General features: G+C 38.8%; 1 protein-coding gene and 3 non-coding genes across 4 annotated transcripts; all 4 read left to right on the forward strand.

The window, feature by feature from the left end:
* The first annotated feature begins 836 nt into the window (after nt 1–836).
* On the forward strand, nt 837–952 carry LOC137922540 (U5 spliceosomal RNA). The gene has a single exon (XR_011107530.1). It is a non-coding gene; the product is annotated as a U5 spliceosomal RNA (small nuclear RNA).
* A 2,116-nt stretch (nt 953–3,068) lies between these two features.
* LOC137922537 (U5 spliceosomal RNA) lies at nt 3,069–3,183 on the forward strand. Its single transcript, XR_011107527.1, has one exon. It is a non-coding gene; the product is annotated as a U5 spliceosomal RNA (small nuclear RNA).
* Nucleotides 3,184–3,987: 804 nt separating this feature from the next.
* LOC137922539 (U5 spliceosomal RNA) lies at nt 3,988–4,102 on the forward strand. Its single transcript, XR_011107529.1, has one exon. It is a non-coding gene; the product is annotated as a U5 spliceosomal RNA (small nuclear RNA).
* An 8,507-nt stretch (nt 4,103–12,609) lies between these two features.
* Nucleotides 12,610–14,028, forward strand: cbt (cabut). The gene is made up of 2 exons (XM_068765127.1): nt 12,610–12,779; nt 12,932–14,028. The coding sequence occupies exons 1-2, from the start codon at nt 12,711–12,713 to the stop codon at nt 13,862–13,864; spliced, it is 1,002 nt and encodes a 333-aa protein (XP_068621228.1). The 5' UTR covers nt 12,610–12,710; the 3' UTR covers nt 13,865–14,028.
* Nucleotides 14,029–15,158: the final 1,130 nt, after the last annotated feature.

A 15,158-nucleotide genomic window follows, 5' to 3' on the forward strand; every position in this document is an offset into this window, starting at 1 on the left:
TCATGGATAGAAGACATTTACTAAGTATTCATGGACCCTCGATACTTAATGACAGTCAATATAGAAAGATCAAAGGGTTCTTATAACCCCGTCAAGTTTGAAATCCCGCGTCATTGCAGCCCACTATTCTGATTGATAATAAGTTTTGAAGATATATACGAAAGACTTGGTCGCCCGCATCAAGAGATTTTTAGACAGAGGAACCCAGTACAGCATATAGTTTATGCCCCAAACACTACATCCATCAAGTGCACGGCATGGCTAAATATATTCCTCCTTATCAAGCGCATTGAACAATTCGACACGGTAGCCATCTTTCTCGACATGGCCAAAGCGTTCGACAATTTGACACAAAGGACTAGTATACGAGCTGCAAGAGGCAGATATACAAGACTGTCCTATATAAACAATTAACGATCGAACGTTTCAGTACCAGGTCGAAGATCTTTGCTCCCGACCAAGCCATGAGCTGGCCATCGTGCTCCTAGGATCGGTTCTCTATATCCTCTCCACCGAACGACATACTACGCTTGAAAAGCGTAAAGCTAGCCTTATTTCTGGACGACAGCTACATCGATATCAACGCCTCCACATCACTGCCTAAATAGAAACGAACATAAATAAAAGTGCTGCAAAGCTTTTCAATATGGTACGCGGTACGTCATGAAGACCTACGTGTATGTAGTCTTGAGCTGCCAACAGCAATGTATCTAAGTACTAATGCTATTATAATATTTACCCGACAGATGTCGCTCCTCAATAAACCTGTGTTACTTGAATCATGGTATAGAGATTTTTTTAAGCTTTAGTAGGGTCAAAATCAGAGCTCGTTCATAGTACTCTGGTTTCCCTTCAAAACGTATAAATCTTTCGCCTTTTACTAAAGATTTCCGTGGAGGGGAACACTCAAATGAGTCTTTTATATTTTTGCATAGTCCTGCTCGCAGGGCATATTTACTTTGTCATATATTGTAAAGGGTCTAGAATTATTTACTTCACATGAAGAACGAAACAGACGAACATATGTTTTACACAAAGCGGTAATTACCCCTTCGTTTGTCTCAGCCTTGATCTGCTCAGGCTACCCTTCTGCCTTAGAACAAATATGTCTGGAAACGACACAAGCTATATTTTATCGAATAGGTCTTAAAATACAGTTCAAAATACTTTGCATTTTAACCTGGACATACTGCAGATTATAGACACCAAACAACTTTGCGTTGAAAATTCCAAGGATTTGTTCCTGAACGAAAAATACAGTGTATCCAAACTCCAACACGTCACTCGCTTGTCGTAAAATGGTGGCACTGTAGGGTGTGCGCCTGGCAAACCTTTGGTATACGAGAAGTCTTTATTATCTAAATGGTTAAGAATGTCTGCAGTCTCGTACAGTTATGTTAAAAACACTGCATTTTTGTTAATTCCGGTTGTAATTATCAATTTTTGCTTGAGCACCATCGGCTTTTGGGAGTAGAATTAGATCGACTGTTGACCAACGGGCCGAACTGACGAACAATGATCTTCCAAACACATCGTAAGTAGAGATACGAGAGAAATAATCCGAGTTTTTAATCCGTGGTCCGCCAGTCTTTGACGTTGATCTTTTTTGGAACATTCTCAAATTATGTAAAAAAACTATCAATTTTCAACAACTGATCAATGAACTGATGAATGAAGCTGTGGTACCCCAATACCTGCCTTTTTTGTACATCTGGAATCTTCTTAATTGCGTGAACCTGTATTGGAACTACTAATACGCCAATCTGTTTCCTTTCTCAAACACAGCAATCACTTTATGCGTTACAAGTCCGCTAGACCGAAATTCATCTGTAACATCAAAATTCTTAGACTGAAAAAAACTTAAGCCTTAACACTCAACACATTGATATTCAGCGCCAGTTATACTCATGATGACGCACAGAAAAGTAGGGAGAAACATTTTTTTTATTTCTAAATTTCTTTTCGTAATACATCATGTATAAATTGTCATTAAAACTAGCCAAATACTTTAAAAAATATTAATAGTACGACAACATAAAAAACAAAACTGAAAATTTTGTCAGGCAAACCTAAACACGCAGGGTGTTTTCCTTTATTTTTATTCATCATGTTAATCGAAGATTTTATAGAAGCATTAGGCATATATTGATTGAACTGACAACTGGTTCACTTAACACCGATGTGTCTTGTTTTACATTCGATTTTTAACCAAAAATTAGTAAAACACTAGAGAATCTTTATGGTAGTGGTTGCCAAAGTCATCGATAACATGAGCCATTTTTCAAAATTTGTGATCGTTAGCAAGCCTACATTAAATGTTTTAAATATATTTTGTACTAAATTTACTTAAAATATATACCAAGTGGCATAAAACCATATAAAAATTAAATATAAAACACATTTATTTAATTTTCATGACAATTCTTTACAATTTGGTTATTTATTGGTGACAGCCTTTGCAGTAGTTTTGCTGGTTAGTTAATACTGGCCAGTATTAGTTTCACAACATTATTTTTTTAAAATAATGACACAAAAATGAATAGGGAGCTTGGGTACATTTATTAACAGTAGCAAATAATCCTCCAAAAAGCCGCACGTGATTCGCGAGCCGCTGATTTGCAACCCCTGCTACATAAGAACCGCTAAGCGAAGTCGCTAACCGAATAGATGTCAATTAGTCAACATAATACGTCAAGCGTCGCATCAGACATAGAATTTGTTTTTAATTTATTGACTCGCGGATTTCGAAATTCAAACCCTGAGTCTGAAAAAGCTGTAAAAGCCAGTATCACTAACAACGCCTAGCGATCGTAAATAACCATAGTAGAATTTGCTTTCAATTAAGACTAAAAACCGTGGAAGTATTAATGTTAGGATCCGTGAGCCTTGAATCTGAAGAAGCTGAAAAAGCCAGAAATGTTAACAGCGTCCAGCAACAATCGAACATAGCATGAGTTAGTATAACATTTACCCGATAGATGTCGCTCCTCAGTAAACCTGTATTACTTAAATCACGGTATAGAGATTTTTTAAAGCTTTAGTAGGGTCGAATTCAGAGCCTGTTTATATTACTCTGGTTTCCCTTCAAAACGTATAAATCTTTCGCCTTTTACTAAAGATTTCCGTGGAGGGGAACACTCAAATGAGTCTTTCATATTTTTGTATAGTCCTGCTCGCAGGACACATTAATATTGTCATATATTGTAAAGGATATCTAGAATTATGTACACTTCACATGAAGATCAAAACAGGCGAACGTGTCTTGCACAAAGCGGCAATTATCCTTCGTTGGCCTCAGCCTTGATCTGCCCAGGCTACCCTCCTGCCTTAAAACAAATATGTCCGGAAACGACACAAGCAATATAATCTAATAGCTCTTAAAATACTATTCAAAATAATTTGCATTTTAATCTGGATAAAATGTTTAATCTTGATTGAACTGACAACTGGTTCACTTAACACCGATGTGTCTGGTTTTACATTCGATTTTTAACCAAAAATTAGTAAAACACTACAGAATCTTTATGGTAGTGGTTACCAAGATCATCGATAGCATGAGAGATTTTTCAAAATTTGTGATCGTTAGCAAGCAGGCATTAAATGTTTTAAATACATTTTGTAATAAATTTATTTAAAATATATACCAAGTGGCACAAAACCATATTGAAATTAAATATAACACATTTCTGTCTTAAAAAGCTGTAAAAGCCAGTATCACTAACAACGCGTAGCGATCGTAAATAGCCATAGCAGAAGTTGCTTTCAGTTAAGACTAAAAACCGTGGAAGTATTAAAGTTAGGATCCTTGAATGTGAAGAAGCTGTAAACGCTAGAAATGCTAACAGTGTCCAGCGCCAATCGAACATACCATGAGTTAGTATAACATTTACCCGATAGATGTCGCTTCTCAATAAACCTGTATTACTTGAATCACGGTGTAGAGATTCGTTGAGCTTTAGTTGGGTCCAATTCAGAGCCAGTGTCACGTTACTCTGGTTTCCCTTCAAAACGTATAAATCTTTCGCCTTTTACTAAAGATTTCCGTGGAGGGGAACACTCAAATGAGTCTTTCATATTTTTGTAAAGCCCTGCTCGCGGGGCACATATATATTTAGCATATTTTATATCGGGTCTACAACTCTAGTAGTAAGCCCTATTGTAGAAAATGTCTATGACAAGCCGTGAGCTTCCAACTCCTAAAATTAATGCTGATGATTCAAAGCAATACGGCCCTTGAAATTACAGCAGAAGTTTATGTATAACCTCCAATAATGCCTACCAATTTAAAATTCAGTATTAAAGAAACCAAATAAAATATGAGAAAAAAAAATATTTGGGAAAAAATATTCATTTAGGTACTTTTTGCCATACAGATTTCCTGTCCACGGTCTATATACCAAGATACATATGCGGATGATTTTTACAACCACCAAAGACATACAGAAATATTGTAATCTAATATATAAAATTTCCATGTCACAATGTTAGTTACCGTACTTCTCCGAAACGGCTTGACTGATTTTTACCAAATTTTATATGCGTATTCAGTAGGTCTGGAAGCGGCTACTATCTATTTTCCATACCCCTAAGTGATAAGGGTGGTCCACCCCTAAATTTATTTTATTTTTTATGCAAATTTTTTTTTGCAAAGCAACATTTGCAGGATCAGCTAGTCTTAAGATAAAAGCAAGGACCAAGAGCACTGTCCTTCGTTTCAGCCCATGGAAACCCACTGCCTAGGCTTACCCCAAAGATATCAATGGGGAGGGGGGGGGGGGGGTATACTATCATCACCTCGCTTGGTTATCGATCGTGGTATCATGGTAAGCAGCAGACGCTGCTGCCCAATCTCTGGAAAATTGTGAGTAGAGGCAATCCTATGTAATAATCAATGCACAAATTGTCTCTCTAAAAATTGTATCCCGGGAATCGATGCCGCGACATACGATCGCAATTCTGTCATGTCTCTTAATTAATCATATTAAATAATGCAAATACTTTTATAATAATAACAGAAATAATATTGGAAACTAATTAAAGATACATAAATTAAATTGCTTCAACTTAAAAAATATATAAAATCATTCCAAAAAACCGTACATAATAAAAAACTGTACCATATCGATATTATAAATGTTATTTAAAATCTATCTCATGAAGTGAAAATCTTTACCTAAACAACCTTAAAAGTTGCAACATTAATTGGTAATCAAATTAGTTTTAACTTTAAAATTTAAGTATTCATGTCAGCCGATGGACCCCCACTGTAAGGCATAGGCTCTCCCCAAAGATCTCCAGTTACTGGTCTGGTGATGCCTGCATCCAGTGACTTGCCGCGACCTAGAGTATTTCGTACCTCGAGTGGAAGGCCTAATCATAAGAAAATGTATATAGTGATAAGCATAAGATTATTGTATCGTATCGCGCGTGACTCGTATCAGGGAGGAGATTCGTATCAAATAACGGAAATCCCCATCCCGTCTAAGCTCAATAAGCTTAAGGAAAAATACATTGTTAATGAAAACCAACCATAGCAAAAAAAAAAAAGAAAAACACAAAAACGGGCCACCGAATGAAAAGGTAATAAAGTTAATAAAAATCGTTTTGTTTTTTGAATTAGGAACAAATTATCCGACTGTTAACTGCATTATTGTTATTTAATACAATAATGTAAACGAAACTAATTTTTGACCTTGCTTACACTGCTGTGTAAGTGACATTTGCAGATTCTGCGAGAGCGAGAGAGAAAGACGCAGGGGGCGCTAGGCCTATAACTTCTTTAGCTCTTTAGATAGCGAAGCTCGTGGGTTCCCTGAAGAACCTCTGCTTGGAGCGTCACATTCTACAGGTTCTTAGATCGCTTAGACGGACGCCCTATGGAGTGCTTAGGCTCAAGGGCCCCCAGTCGTCGATTATATCCGTTTAGCATTCCGATTCAAAGGCACCAGACTTGGTAATATGGTATAATGGCCCTACTAATATTACTACCATATCGATTAGCATCGAGAAAACTGTCGGAAGTAACTCCAGCAATGTTTCTTTCTAGAATGATCGAAGTTCAGCGAACCCTGATACACAATCTGACCTTGATTCCGTCGAGGCCGATAGGTTTTCGAACGACTGCGAAAACAAAGTAGGTGTGTGCATAGAACAATCGTGAAAACTAAAACACGCGTCGATCGCGTGTTGTGACGGCCGAGCCCCGACCGGTGCGGCGGCACACGTGCACAAACATAATACACACACGCACGTACACTCGCAAACAGAGGCGCATGCGCAACCACATACACTACAACTTGTAGAATACTGGATACTCAACCTTTTAAAAGTTTAATAACTTCTGGTGTACAACAATGTAGATAGAATAAGAAATTTAGACATATGTCGTGAACAAAGGTCGAAGAATTGCTCATCTGAACTGGTAGTGGGTGGACCACATTGCTCGTCCAACTGACAGCCGTTGGGTTCGTGGCAACCACTAGGTATACCGACATAGTTAAGGAAGTGGCAGGATATGGGCGGCGCAAGACCGGTCACCGTGGCGATCTTTGGGGATGGCCTATGGCTTGCAATGGGAGTCTATCAGCTCATCAGCCGACCATCACATCTGATGATGATGACTAGTACAGAGCTTCCCCTGCGTTCAAGCGAGGGTGGCCAGGAGGGGCTTCTCACCCCCGAACACCGAGTAATCCTCGCATAACTTACATTACTAGAGTAATATAAGTAGTGCAAGGAGGAGGGTAGGTGTATGGCACCTCTTTGTGCAAACGTCTCCGTTGTAACTGTAGTAAGATCGGCCAGTGCAGTAATTTTAGCTCGCGGATCTCCAGTATCCGCCAGCTCGATATCGATGAAGCTTTCAGATAATATACAGTAAAAAATAAAGCTATTATATAAGCTATAAATATTTAAAAAATACTTACTTTTATTAATAATTTAAATAATTACTTGTAAAATAATTTATGCCCTTTATCATACAACCTTTACAGCAATGTAGAAAAATACACCTAAGTAGCTATGAAGCGCATTCATTTATTTTACATTAACAGTCGAAAAATAGCTGTTTTGATATTTTTTTAATCTGTTGATGGCATTATTAAGTACAGCAATATCCTTGACCCATCTGTTCCACATGGATCACTTAAATATCCGATTCAAAAAATTCATGTACCGTCTGTCCGTATAAACACATATCTAGATTCTCGTATAGTTACATTGCGCAGGACAATGATCTCAGCGTTGTCGACAAGTTCCGAAAAACACATTGACAAAGGAATTCAAACAGAAGAAAATGTGATGAATGAAAGAGGATGTAGCAGTCAAAATTGTGAAGGATAAGAGAAGAGAACCAAAATAAAAAAGTAGCTAAAAATGATTTCTAGATCAAGTCCCTGTCCCAAATATGATAAGTGGAATGAGTGGTCACCAATAATGGCGGCTATCAAAAAAAATCGAAGAAACCCAAGCAAGAAAAATAAAACCGCAATATAGGCATATTCGCTTAAGAGCCTTATAAGAAAATCAGGGCCAAAAATTATTACACAAATTAGAGATCAGCACCATCTATTGTAATATCTGTGTAACCTTTATTAATAATATTGTACAACCCATTATTAATTTTTTTTACAAACAGGTTTTCCGGCATCAGCGCCACAGGTTGAGTACCACTGCTATAGACTCTGCACGCAGGTCACTATAAAAAAGTATGAAGCACATGCGCGTAACAAAAATAACTCCAGTGCGTGTTAAAACTTCACGCGTGGCTGCATGTATAGGGTTACCTTTGCCCGTCGCTTCACACAGGTTTTAAATATACACTTGATATAATTATAAAAAAATCTGTAACCAATTTTATTTATTTGGAAAAATTAAATTGTTGATTTATTTAAAAAAATTAAGGTTTCCGTTATTATTTTATTTTTTAACTAAGTTATATAAATGTAAGAATAATGTTTAGTAAATTATAATACATTGTATGATATTGGCAATAATTATAGAATATGCGGGATATTATTCAACTAAAACAAGAGATGAAGTTTCTACGATAATCTGCAACGCATTTGTGCACTTATTGCCTTAAGATATGAGTCTATATCGCTTAACAGTATTAAGAATGGATTAGTCCTTGAAATAAAAGAATAGAGTTGGCCAACTGCGTAGAGATTGCATTTATAATAATACAGGAAAAAACACTCCCTATCCTTTGAACTAGTAATAGTTGATGTGTAGGCAATGGTTGAAATCTATAAACAACTGTGATATCGATTCTACTTGAATTTGTATAGGAATCGATATTCAATAGGAATTTTTTACTTTATCATCCGATAGACGCCCACTACAAGGCATAGGCCTCCCCCAAAAATCGCTACTATTAGCCCGGGAGATCCTACACCTTCATAGGAACTGAGTTCACGGAGCGGAAGGGTCCATGAACTTAAAACAGAAGCTGGACAGACTGCAAATGTCATGTGGACAGCAGTTTGTGACGTAAAAAAACAACATTAAACTTAACATAATAGAAACGCAGTAATTTCTTAAATATGGAACATGTTACCACAGATTATATACAACGCTTATACCGATTGCAATAAAAGGTATGAATTTAAATTATCCTTTGCAATTCAAATACATTATCGCTCCCCCGACCGGTATTTTAATAGTAAGTGAATTTTATTAGAAACTCGTTTTCAAACCGTATAAATGTAGCCTTATTTCACTATTAGTCATATAGTACATTGCCATCGTGAAACTATTAGTATAAAATCAAATAAACCCTTGACACATAATGACTAATTCTCTGTAAATTTTGTAAAAAAAAATTCACGTAATATTTTTTTATCCATTAGAATTCACCATATAAACCAACACACAGCTATTTTATTCTAATATTTGTATTTTCAAAATATTTATTCTCACTTCACTATTACCTATAACTCATGCTACAGTTATATTAACACGTTCGACGATCAATAAACAAACTGGTTTTAGATGACCCTGATTCTTCTTTTACTTCAATCCGCAAACCAACCTATTCTTCTTTGCGTCCATCACCTATAATAGCGATTATTCGCAAACTTCTTCCTTAATTCGAATCACCTCTTGCGCCGAAATATTTTCTCCTCATAACCACGTAAATACATTCCATCATATTTAATTATATTTATTTAAATATGTTTTAGAGAAATGTTTTGGAAATATAATGATTATTTTAACCCACTATCACGATGAAAAATGCCTATTAAAAATTAATTACATTCTTAAAACGTAAATAGCAATTTAAATTTGTCAAAAGTGGTATTCTTAAATTTAAATTAAAGTTTAAGAAACTAGATGTCATTTTAATTATTTTTTTTCCAAATAATAAAAGTAAAATAAAGTTGTTAATGCGTAGTCATAACAGTCTAAATGTCATATAAATAAGCAAACAGTTACCTAACCTCAAATAGAATAAAATATCGTAATGACGTATATAAAATAGGTATTGATTTAACAATGACGATGTAAATAATTTCAACCGCGAGCCATGAGATCAATGTAGCCTTAACAGCTTGTTGTGTTGTCTGTCTCATCAACCTCGTCTTGAATATAAATCAAAATATAAGTTACCTTAAAAGTATAAAACAAAAACATTCCCGCCATAATTGAAATTTCCGCAAAAACAGATGGCGGAAAAACTAGGATAGAACAGTTAACAAATGAATGACTAAACCATCGTTTCATTAACGCGAAGTAAACTCGGAAATAAATCGTTCGCGCCGGTGCGAAAACACAGAAACTAGTAAGAAGCGGCTAGACCGGCCGCCATTACGAACTAATGAGTCAGATGCACGTAGCGACGCGGCCGCCGGCGCGTCACCGCGCTGTTCCCCACGCACACTGACACGCCCGCTGCACTTATGCACACATACAACGTTCGCATGGTACAAATTATAAGCCTTATGCAATTTAACATTTTTACTGAAGGAGGCCACTATTGCCTCCATTTTGATAGAGAAAGAAGGCAGAAAAACCTTCCTCAACTTCTGCAGAACAGTAAACAAAACAGTAATAAATAGGAAAAAATGATAAGATAAACTGTGCAATACAAAAATGTATATTAAAACTAATTATGACATAAATAAATTAAGAGAACTATAATATATAGGTATAAGATGTAAAATTAACTAAAAAAGATGTGATATACATAAATTGTATAAATAAACTAAACTGCAGTAACTGAGAATGTATGAAAGGATATTAGAGCGGAAGAGAATAATAGACTGAATTATGGAATGAAGAATAGAATGATAGAGATTGTGAAGAATAAAAGAAGAGTATGAAATTAACAAAAAAGAAGTGAAAAATTAAATAAAGAAAGTAAATCCCTATCCTATCCCTATAGTGAGGGTCAAATAAAAAAAATTACTGCTCTACAATTTTTTTTATACTTTATGACATTGATATTATATCTAATCTTATACAGCAATTATTATCTGTGGTTACATGATACAAAAGATAAAGGCATTGAAATGTTTGAGACAAAACATAGACATATGGTTAAGCTCTTTAAGGAAAGGAATATTAAAAAAAATCACAGATTCTCAAATGTACGACCATTCAATGAAAATTACTGAACATACATGGGAATGTGTTCATGAAATGTCATTGTATTTCTCTTGAATTTACTTTCCCCACTCCTGGACCTGGTTCGATCCACTCGGCGTGTAACATTCTGTATAGGTTATTCATTAATGTTACACTTCATAGATATGTATGCCAAACAGCTCGATTTATTTCTAGGATTCCAATTAGTCCAATAGTGTTGACGTTGCCATTATTCGTTGGTTACTTTAGTTCAACTACGGATTTCTACATCCCAAAAACTATCTCTAGTACACTGTTGTACGAAAGTAATACGCATACTATAGATTGTTGTCGGCATGCCTATATAATATTAATTGCTCAACACAAGGTGGTACGTGGTTTCTATCATCTCTATCAAGTATCTTAGATAATATGTGAGTAGATCACCTTTTTAAGCAGTTTCATTAGAAAACTATTGGAGAGATCTATATACACTAATGAAAGTGTATGGCTGAAATGAAGATAAAAATGGGCGTGCCTGTGTTGTCCGCTCGTCGCTCGTGACTTGTGTCCGACAATCACTCACGAGACGCGTGATTTGACCGTCACTTTCACAGCGCGCTGCGTCGCATGTCGACACGTATTGAATAGTTTCGATGTTGTTTTAACACTTTTTGACGACCCCAGCGTTTTCAGTTTGCTTATGCAATTCTATTATGACGTAAAAACACGTGTTGAGAAAATATAATATATTTTTTACTACTACTATAGTTGTACTATGAGGAATTTGTAGTATTGTGCAATATAGGAATCAATTTGACTTTTTGCGATTGACAACTAGTCGGACAATATTTTAACGAAAATGATTGTTTATGTTATATTAAATATGTATGTTTTGGTACAAAAATTTGACATGTTTTTCGTCATCAAATTGGCACTTGTGTCTTTTCTGTCAGCAGTACATATGGGTACAAGCGGTGTATGAATAAAAGCATCTAGTTCACGAACTCTTCCGCTCCGTGAACTCAGTACCGATGAAGCTGTAAAAGTCTTAGGGCTAACATCATTAACATCTTCAGAAACAAAACAATACACAAATAAAAGATCTCTTATATACAAATTATGTCAGCATTTTTGTTAGAATATCGAAACGTAGTTTTTTTTTAATTCCTATCTTAATTCATCCATTAATTAAAGCGAAATAAATTGAAATTGTAGTAAAAAACCGAAGGAATTTTGATAGGAACTACGATTTATTGACTTTCGGCTTAACTTTTTTTTACGATTCTAAATTTGATTTTTTTTTTGTTTTTCATTTTATGGATTGTGTCATAGTTTTGTTGTGGGTGATCTTTATAAATGTGGAGTATATACTAGGTGTAGAGAATTTGAAAGAGATGGCGGATTTCACTCGACCGGTTGATGTTGAGAGACAAGTGCGTTGCTATCTAACCCGACCCTGCCGATAACACCCGATAACAGACCGTGGGAATACAAGCACGCGTGCTCCTCGTATATTTACATTCCTTAATTAAACTTTTATTTACATCATTTAGCGTGTTTTACGATATTTGTTAACTGATAAGGCATACATAACGGGTAACGATCAAACAAAAGCTCGAAAACATTGAACTAATAAAAATGACTTGTCGTGCGTTCGCGAGGTAACCGCGTGATAAACGATGAACATCTAGAACATCACGATGGTGTACCTCGAGAGGTCCGAGCTTGGTTTGAGTGTAGAATGTTCGATGATTTGGGCGGGCAAGGGTCGTTGACACGTGTCGAAAGTGCAGGAGGCGCGGGCGGCAAGGCGACCTTGCGGCGACGTCACGCGGGGGCGCGCCGGTGACGTCACGCGGCGACCTCGCGCGCCACTCCGCTTGCACGTGAGCGGCACGCGCCGGCACGCGTCCGCTGCGTGATCGCGCCGCCGCCATTGGCCGCCATTTTGCCGCGCCCTCCCCCCTGCCCGCCCGCACGCCGCACCCACCCGCGCCTCGTACCGCGAGCGCAGCCCGAACGGTTTATTCGTCCGCCACTCGCCGACGAAGCTACACGGTTCCGAGCGAACTGTCCGCACCCGCCGAAGTTTTCTCTCGGAAAGAAAGTTTTTTTTCCCGTCGTATGATAAAGTCGCAATAATGTCCACCATGCTAGAAGTTTGCGGTCCCCTTTCGCCGCCGTCGACGCCTCCGTTGATGGACTGCAAAGTGAGTGTTTATTTTTGGGAAGTTAGTTTTTTAATTTAAATAAAACGGAAATTTATTTAAGTTTCAGTCGCACGAAAGCTGCGACCGCGAGCACGCGGGCGACGCATGCGTTCTGTCCGCCGTTCACTTACGTTCGTTTCTTTGTTGCGCAGATCGAGTTGCCGTTGAAGAAGGCTGCAGTGAAGAGGGCGCGGGAGTCCCCCCCGGCCGGGGTGGTGACGCCGCAGCCCTCTGACTCCGAGGGTGAAGAGGAATGCAAGCGCAGCCGGTGCGAGCTAGCACGGCTGCTGACCACGCCGCCGCCAGAGCCTTGCGGGCGGCCGTCCGTCATCATGCGGGCACACAAAGATGGTACCTGCAGTCCTGAGCCGCTGCCGCCGCCGCCGAACATGAACATCCTCAAGACGCTAAAGTTTAAAATGAACCGTGGGCACAGTTACTCGCAGACTAAGTACATGGCGAGTAAGGAACAGGCTGTCGTCGCGCCTGTTGCATGTGCCCCGGCTCCGGCTCAGGCCCCGGTGCCTGAGGCTGTGTCTGTGCCTGTGCCTGTACCTGTCGAGCGGCGTGTGCCAGAGCCCCACCCGGAGATGCCGCCCAAGGCGGAAGTCCGCGCGGCGCGTTCGGTGCCGGGGTGGGTGCCGCTGGCGCCGCGGCCCGCGCCTGCGGTACTGGTGCCCGCGGCGGCGCTGTGGCTCGTGTCGCCGGCTCCATCTGCACGCCGCCGCCTCTACGAGTGCACGCACCCAGGCTGCGGCAAGAACTACTTCAAGTCGTCACACCTGAAGGCGCACGCACGTACGCACACGGGCGAGCGACCGTTCCGCTGCCTGTGGCCCGGCTGCGAGAGACGCTTCTCGCGCTCCGACGAGCTGTCCCGGCACAAGCGCACGCACACCGGGGAGAAGAAGTTCGGGTGCCGCGTGTGCAGCCGCCGCTTCATGCGCTCTGACCACCTCGCCAAGCACGTCAAGAGGCACGCCAAGGAACGAGCACCGCCAGCCCCCGCGCCGCGCCTCCTGCCTTCCCCACACCTCGCGCCCCTCACTCCGCTCACGCCCCTTACGCCCCTTGCCGCGCACTGAACACGCCACAACAGATCTCGTCCCCTGCCGTGTGATGGTGGGGGATTTTCAGGTGTGACACAGATCTCGCGCTCGTCGCCTAGCTATACTCATTTAAGACTGTCCTTACTTAAGTAGTTTAACTATGTTAAGGTTTAAACAATATAAAAGGCTAATGAATTACACACGATGTGGTTTCTTTTACTACACTTTCCACCGTCACTACACTGCGCGTACAATGCTCCGCAAGCGGAGGCCGGTGGCCGACTGGCAGCGTGCGCCGCTACACTGATAAGCCCGTACAACGGTTATCTCTCTGCCTGATATCACAGAACAATTAAAAAAATTCAATCATATGTACGAAAAATTGTAAAAAAATTAAGTGACAACCCTAGCAGAGGACTCTTTCAGCTAGACCCTAGCAGTTTATTGGTCTCTCAATCCTCTATTGAGAGATCCAAGCTAAACGAATTTTGATAACATATTCAAGAATATAAAAATACTTAAAATATGAATGTATCGTTTTGCCAGAATTACTCCTAAACTGTAGTTACATGGAATAGAAATAAAAACTTTGTGTTTAAAAATGATCAGTCGCTTAGCGAGCCACGCAGAGAATGTGTACGGAATTTTTTAATCGAATCAGTAATAAGATCCGTTGACAGCAAAATTAATAGATATAATCCAGCCGATTGGTAACAAAGATGGCAGATGGGCGCTCAAGTTTTTGGAGTCCGTGACGATAGAGCATCAAGCGCAGGGTATGTCAACTCATTTGTTAAGGTCGTAGAAAGAAACTGGAAGAAGTTCGATGAGAGAAGCACATGTCCAGCTGTTAACGCCCTATGAATTGGTCAAAATTAATATACGATATCTATATTTTATACTATATACACGATGACGTCACGTATCATATAGTATGATACACTCTGACCAATTGTTTCATATTTATTCGCAATCGATAATAATATTTCACAACTATTTATCATGTATTAAAGTAAATCTAACTTGATTTAATCCTTCTCTGTCTACCCATATTTTAAAACACGCAGAAGAACGTTCTGAATTTATTCAAAAGCGTTTATCAAACTGTTCTTCATCTTAAAGACTAACAAATTTAAAATTTCTTTATTCTACGTACGTCAAGTCTATCATCTGATCTGACAAAATGCTTCTAACTTAATAATAACAGGCGAAAAACTCTCGAAAGGAGTACATATATTTTGATATAAAATTAAGTTACTTATTTATGAAACATTGAAATGACCTGGAGGCGAATATATCATTCCCAAGGTGTGCTATCTTCCGAAGTCTT

This window comes from Battus philenor, unplaced genomic scaffold, assembly GCF_028537555.1.
Source record: "Battus philenor isolate CCGP_79_NKW_IND1 unplaced genomic scaffold, ilBatPhil1.0.hap1 SCAF_2, whole genome shotgun sequence".
Lineage (NCBI taxonomy): Eukaryota > Metazoa > Arthropoda > Insecta > Lepidoptera > Papilionidae > Battus > Battus philenor.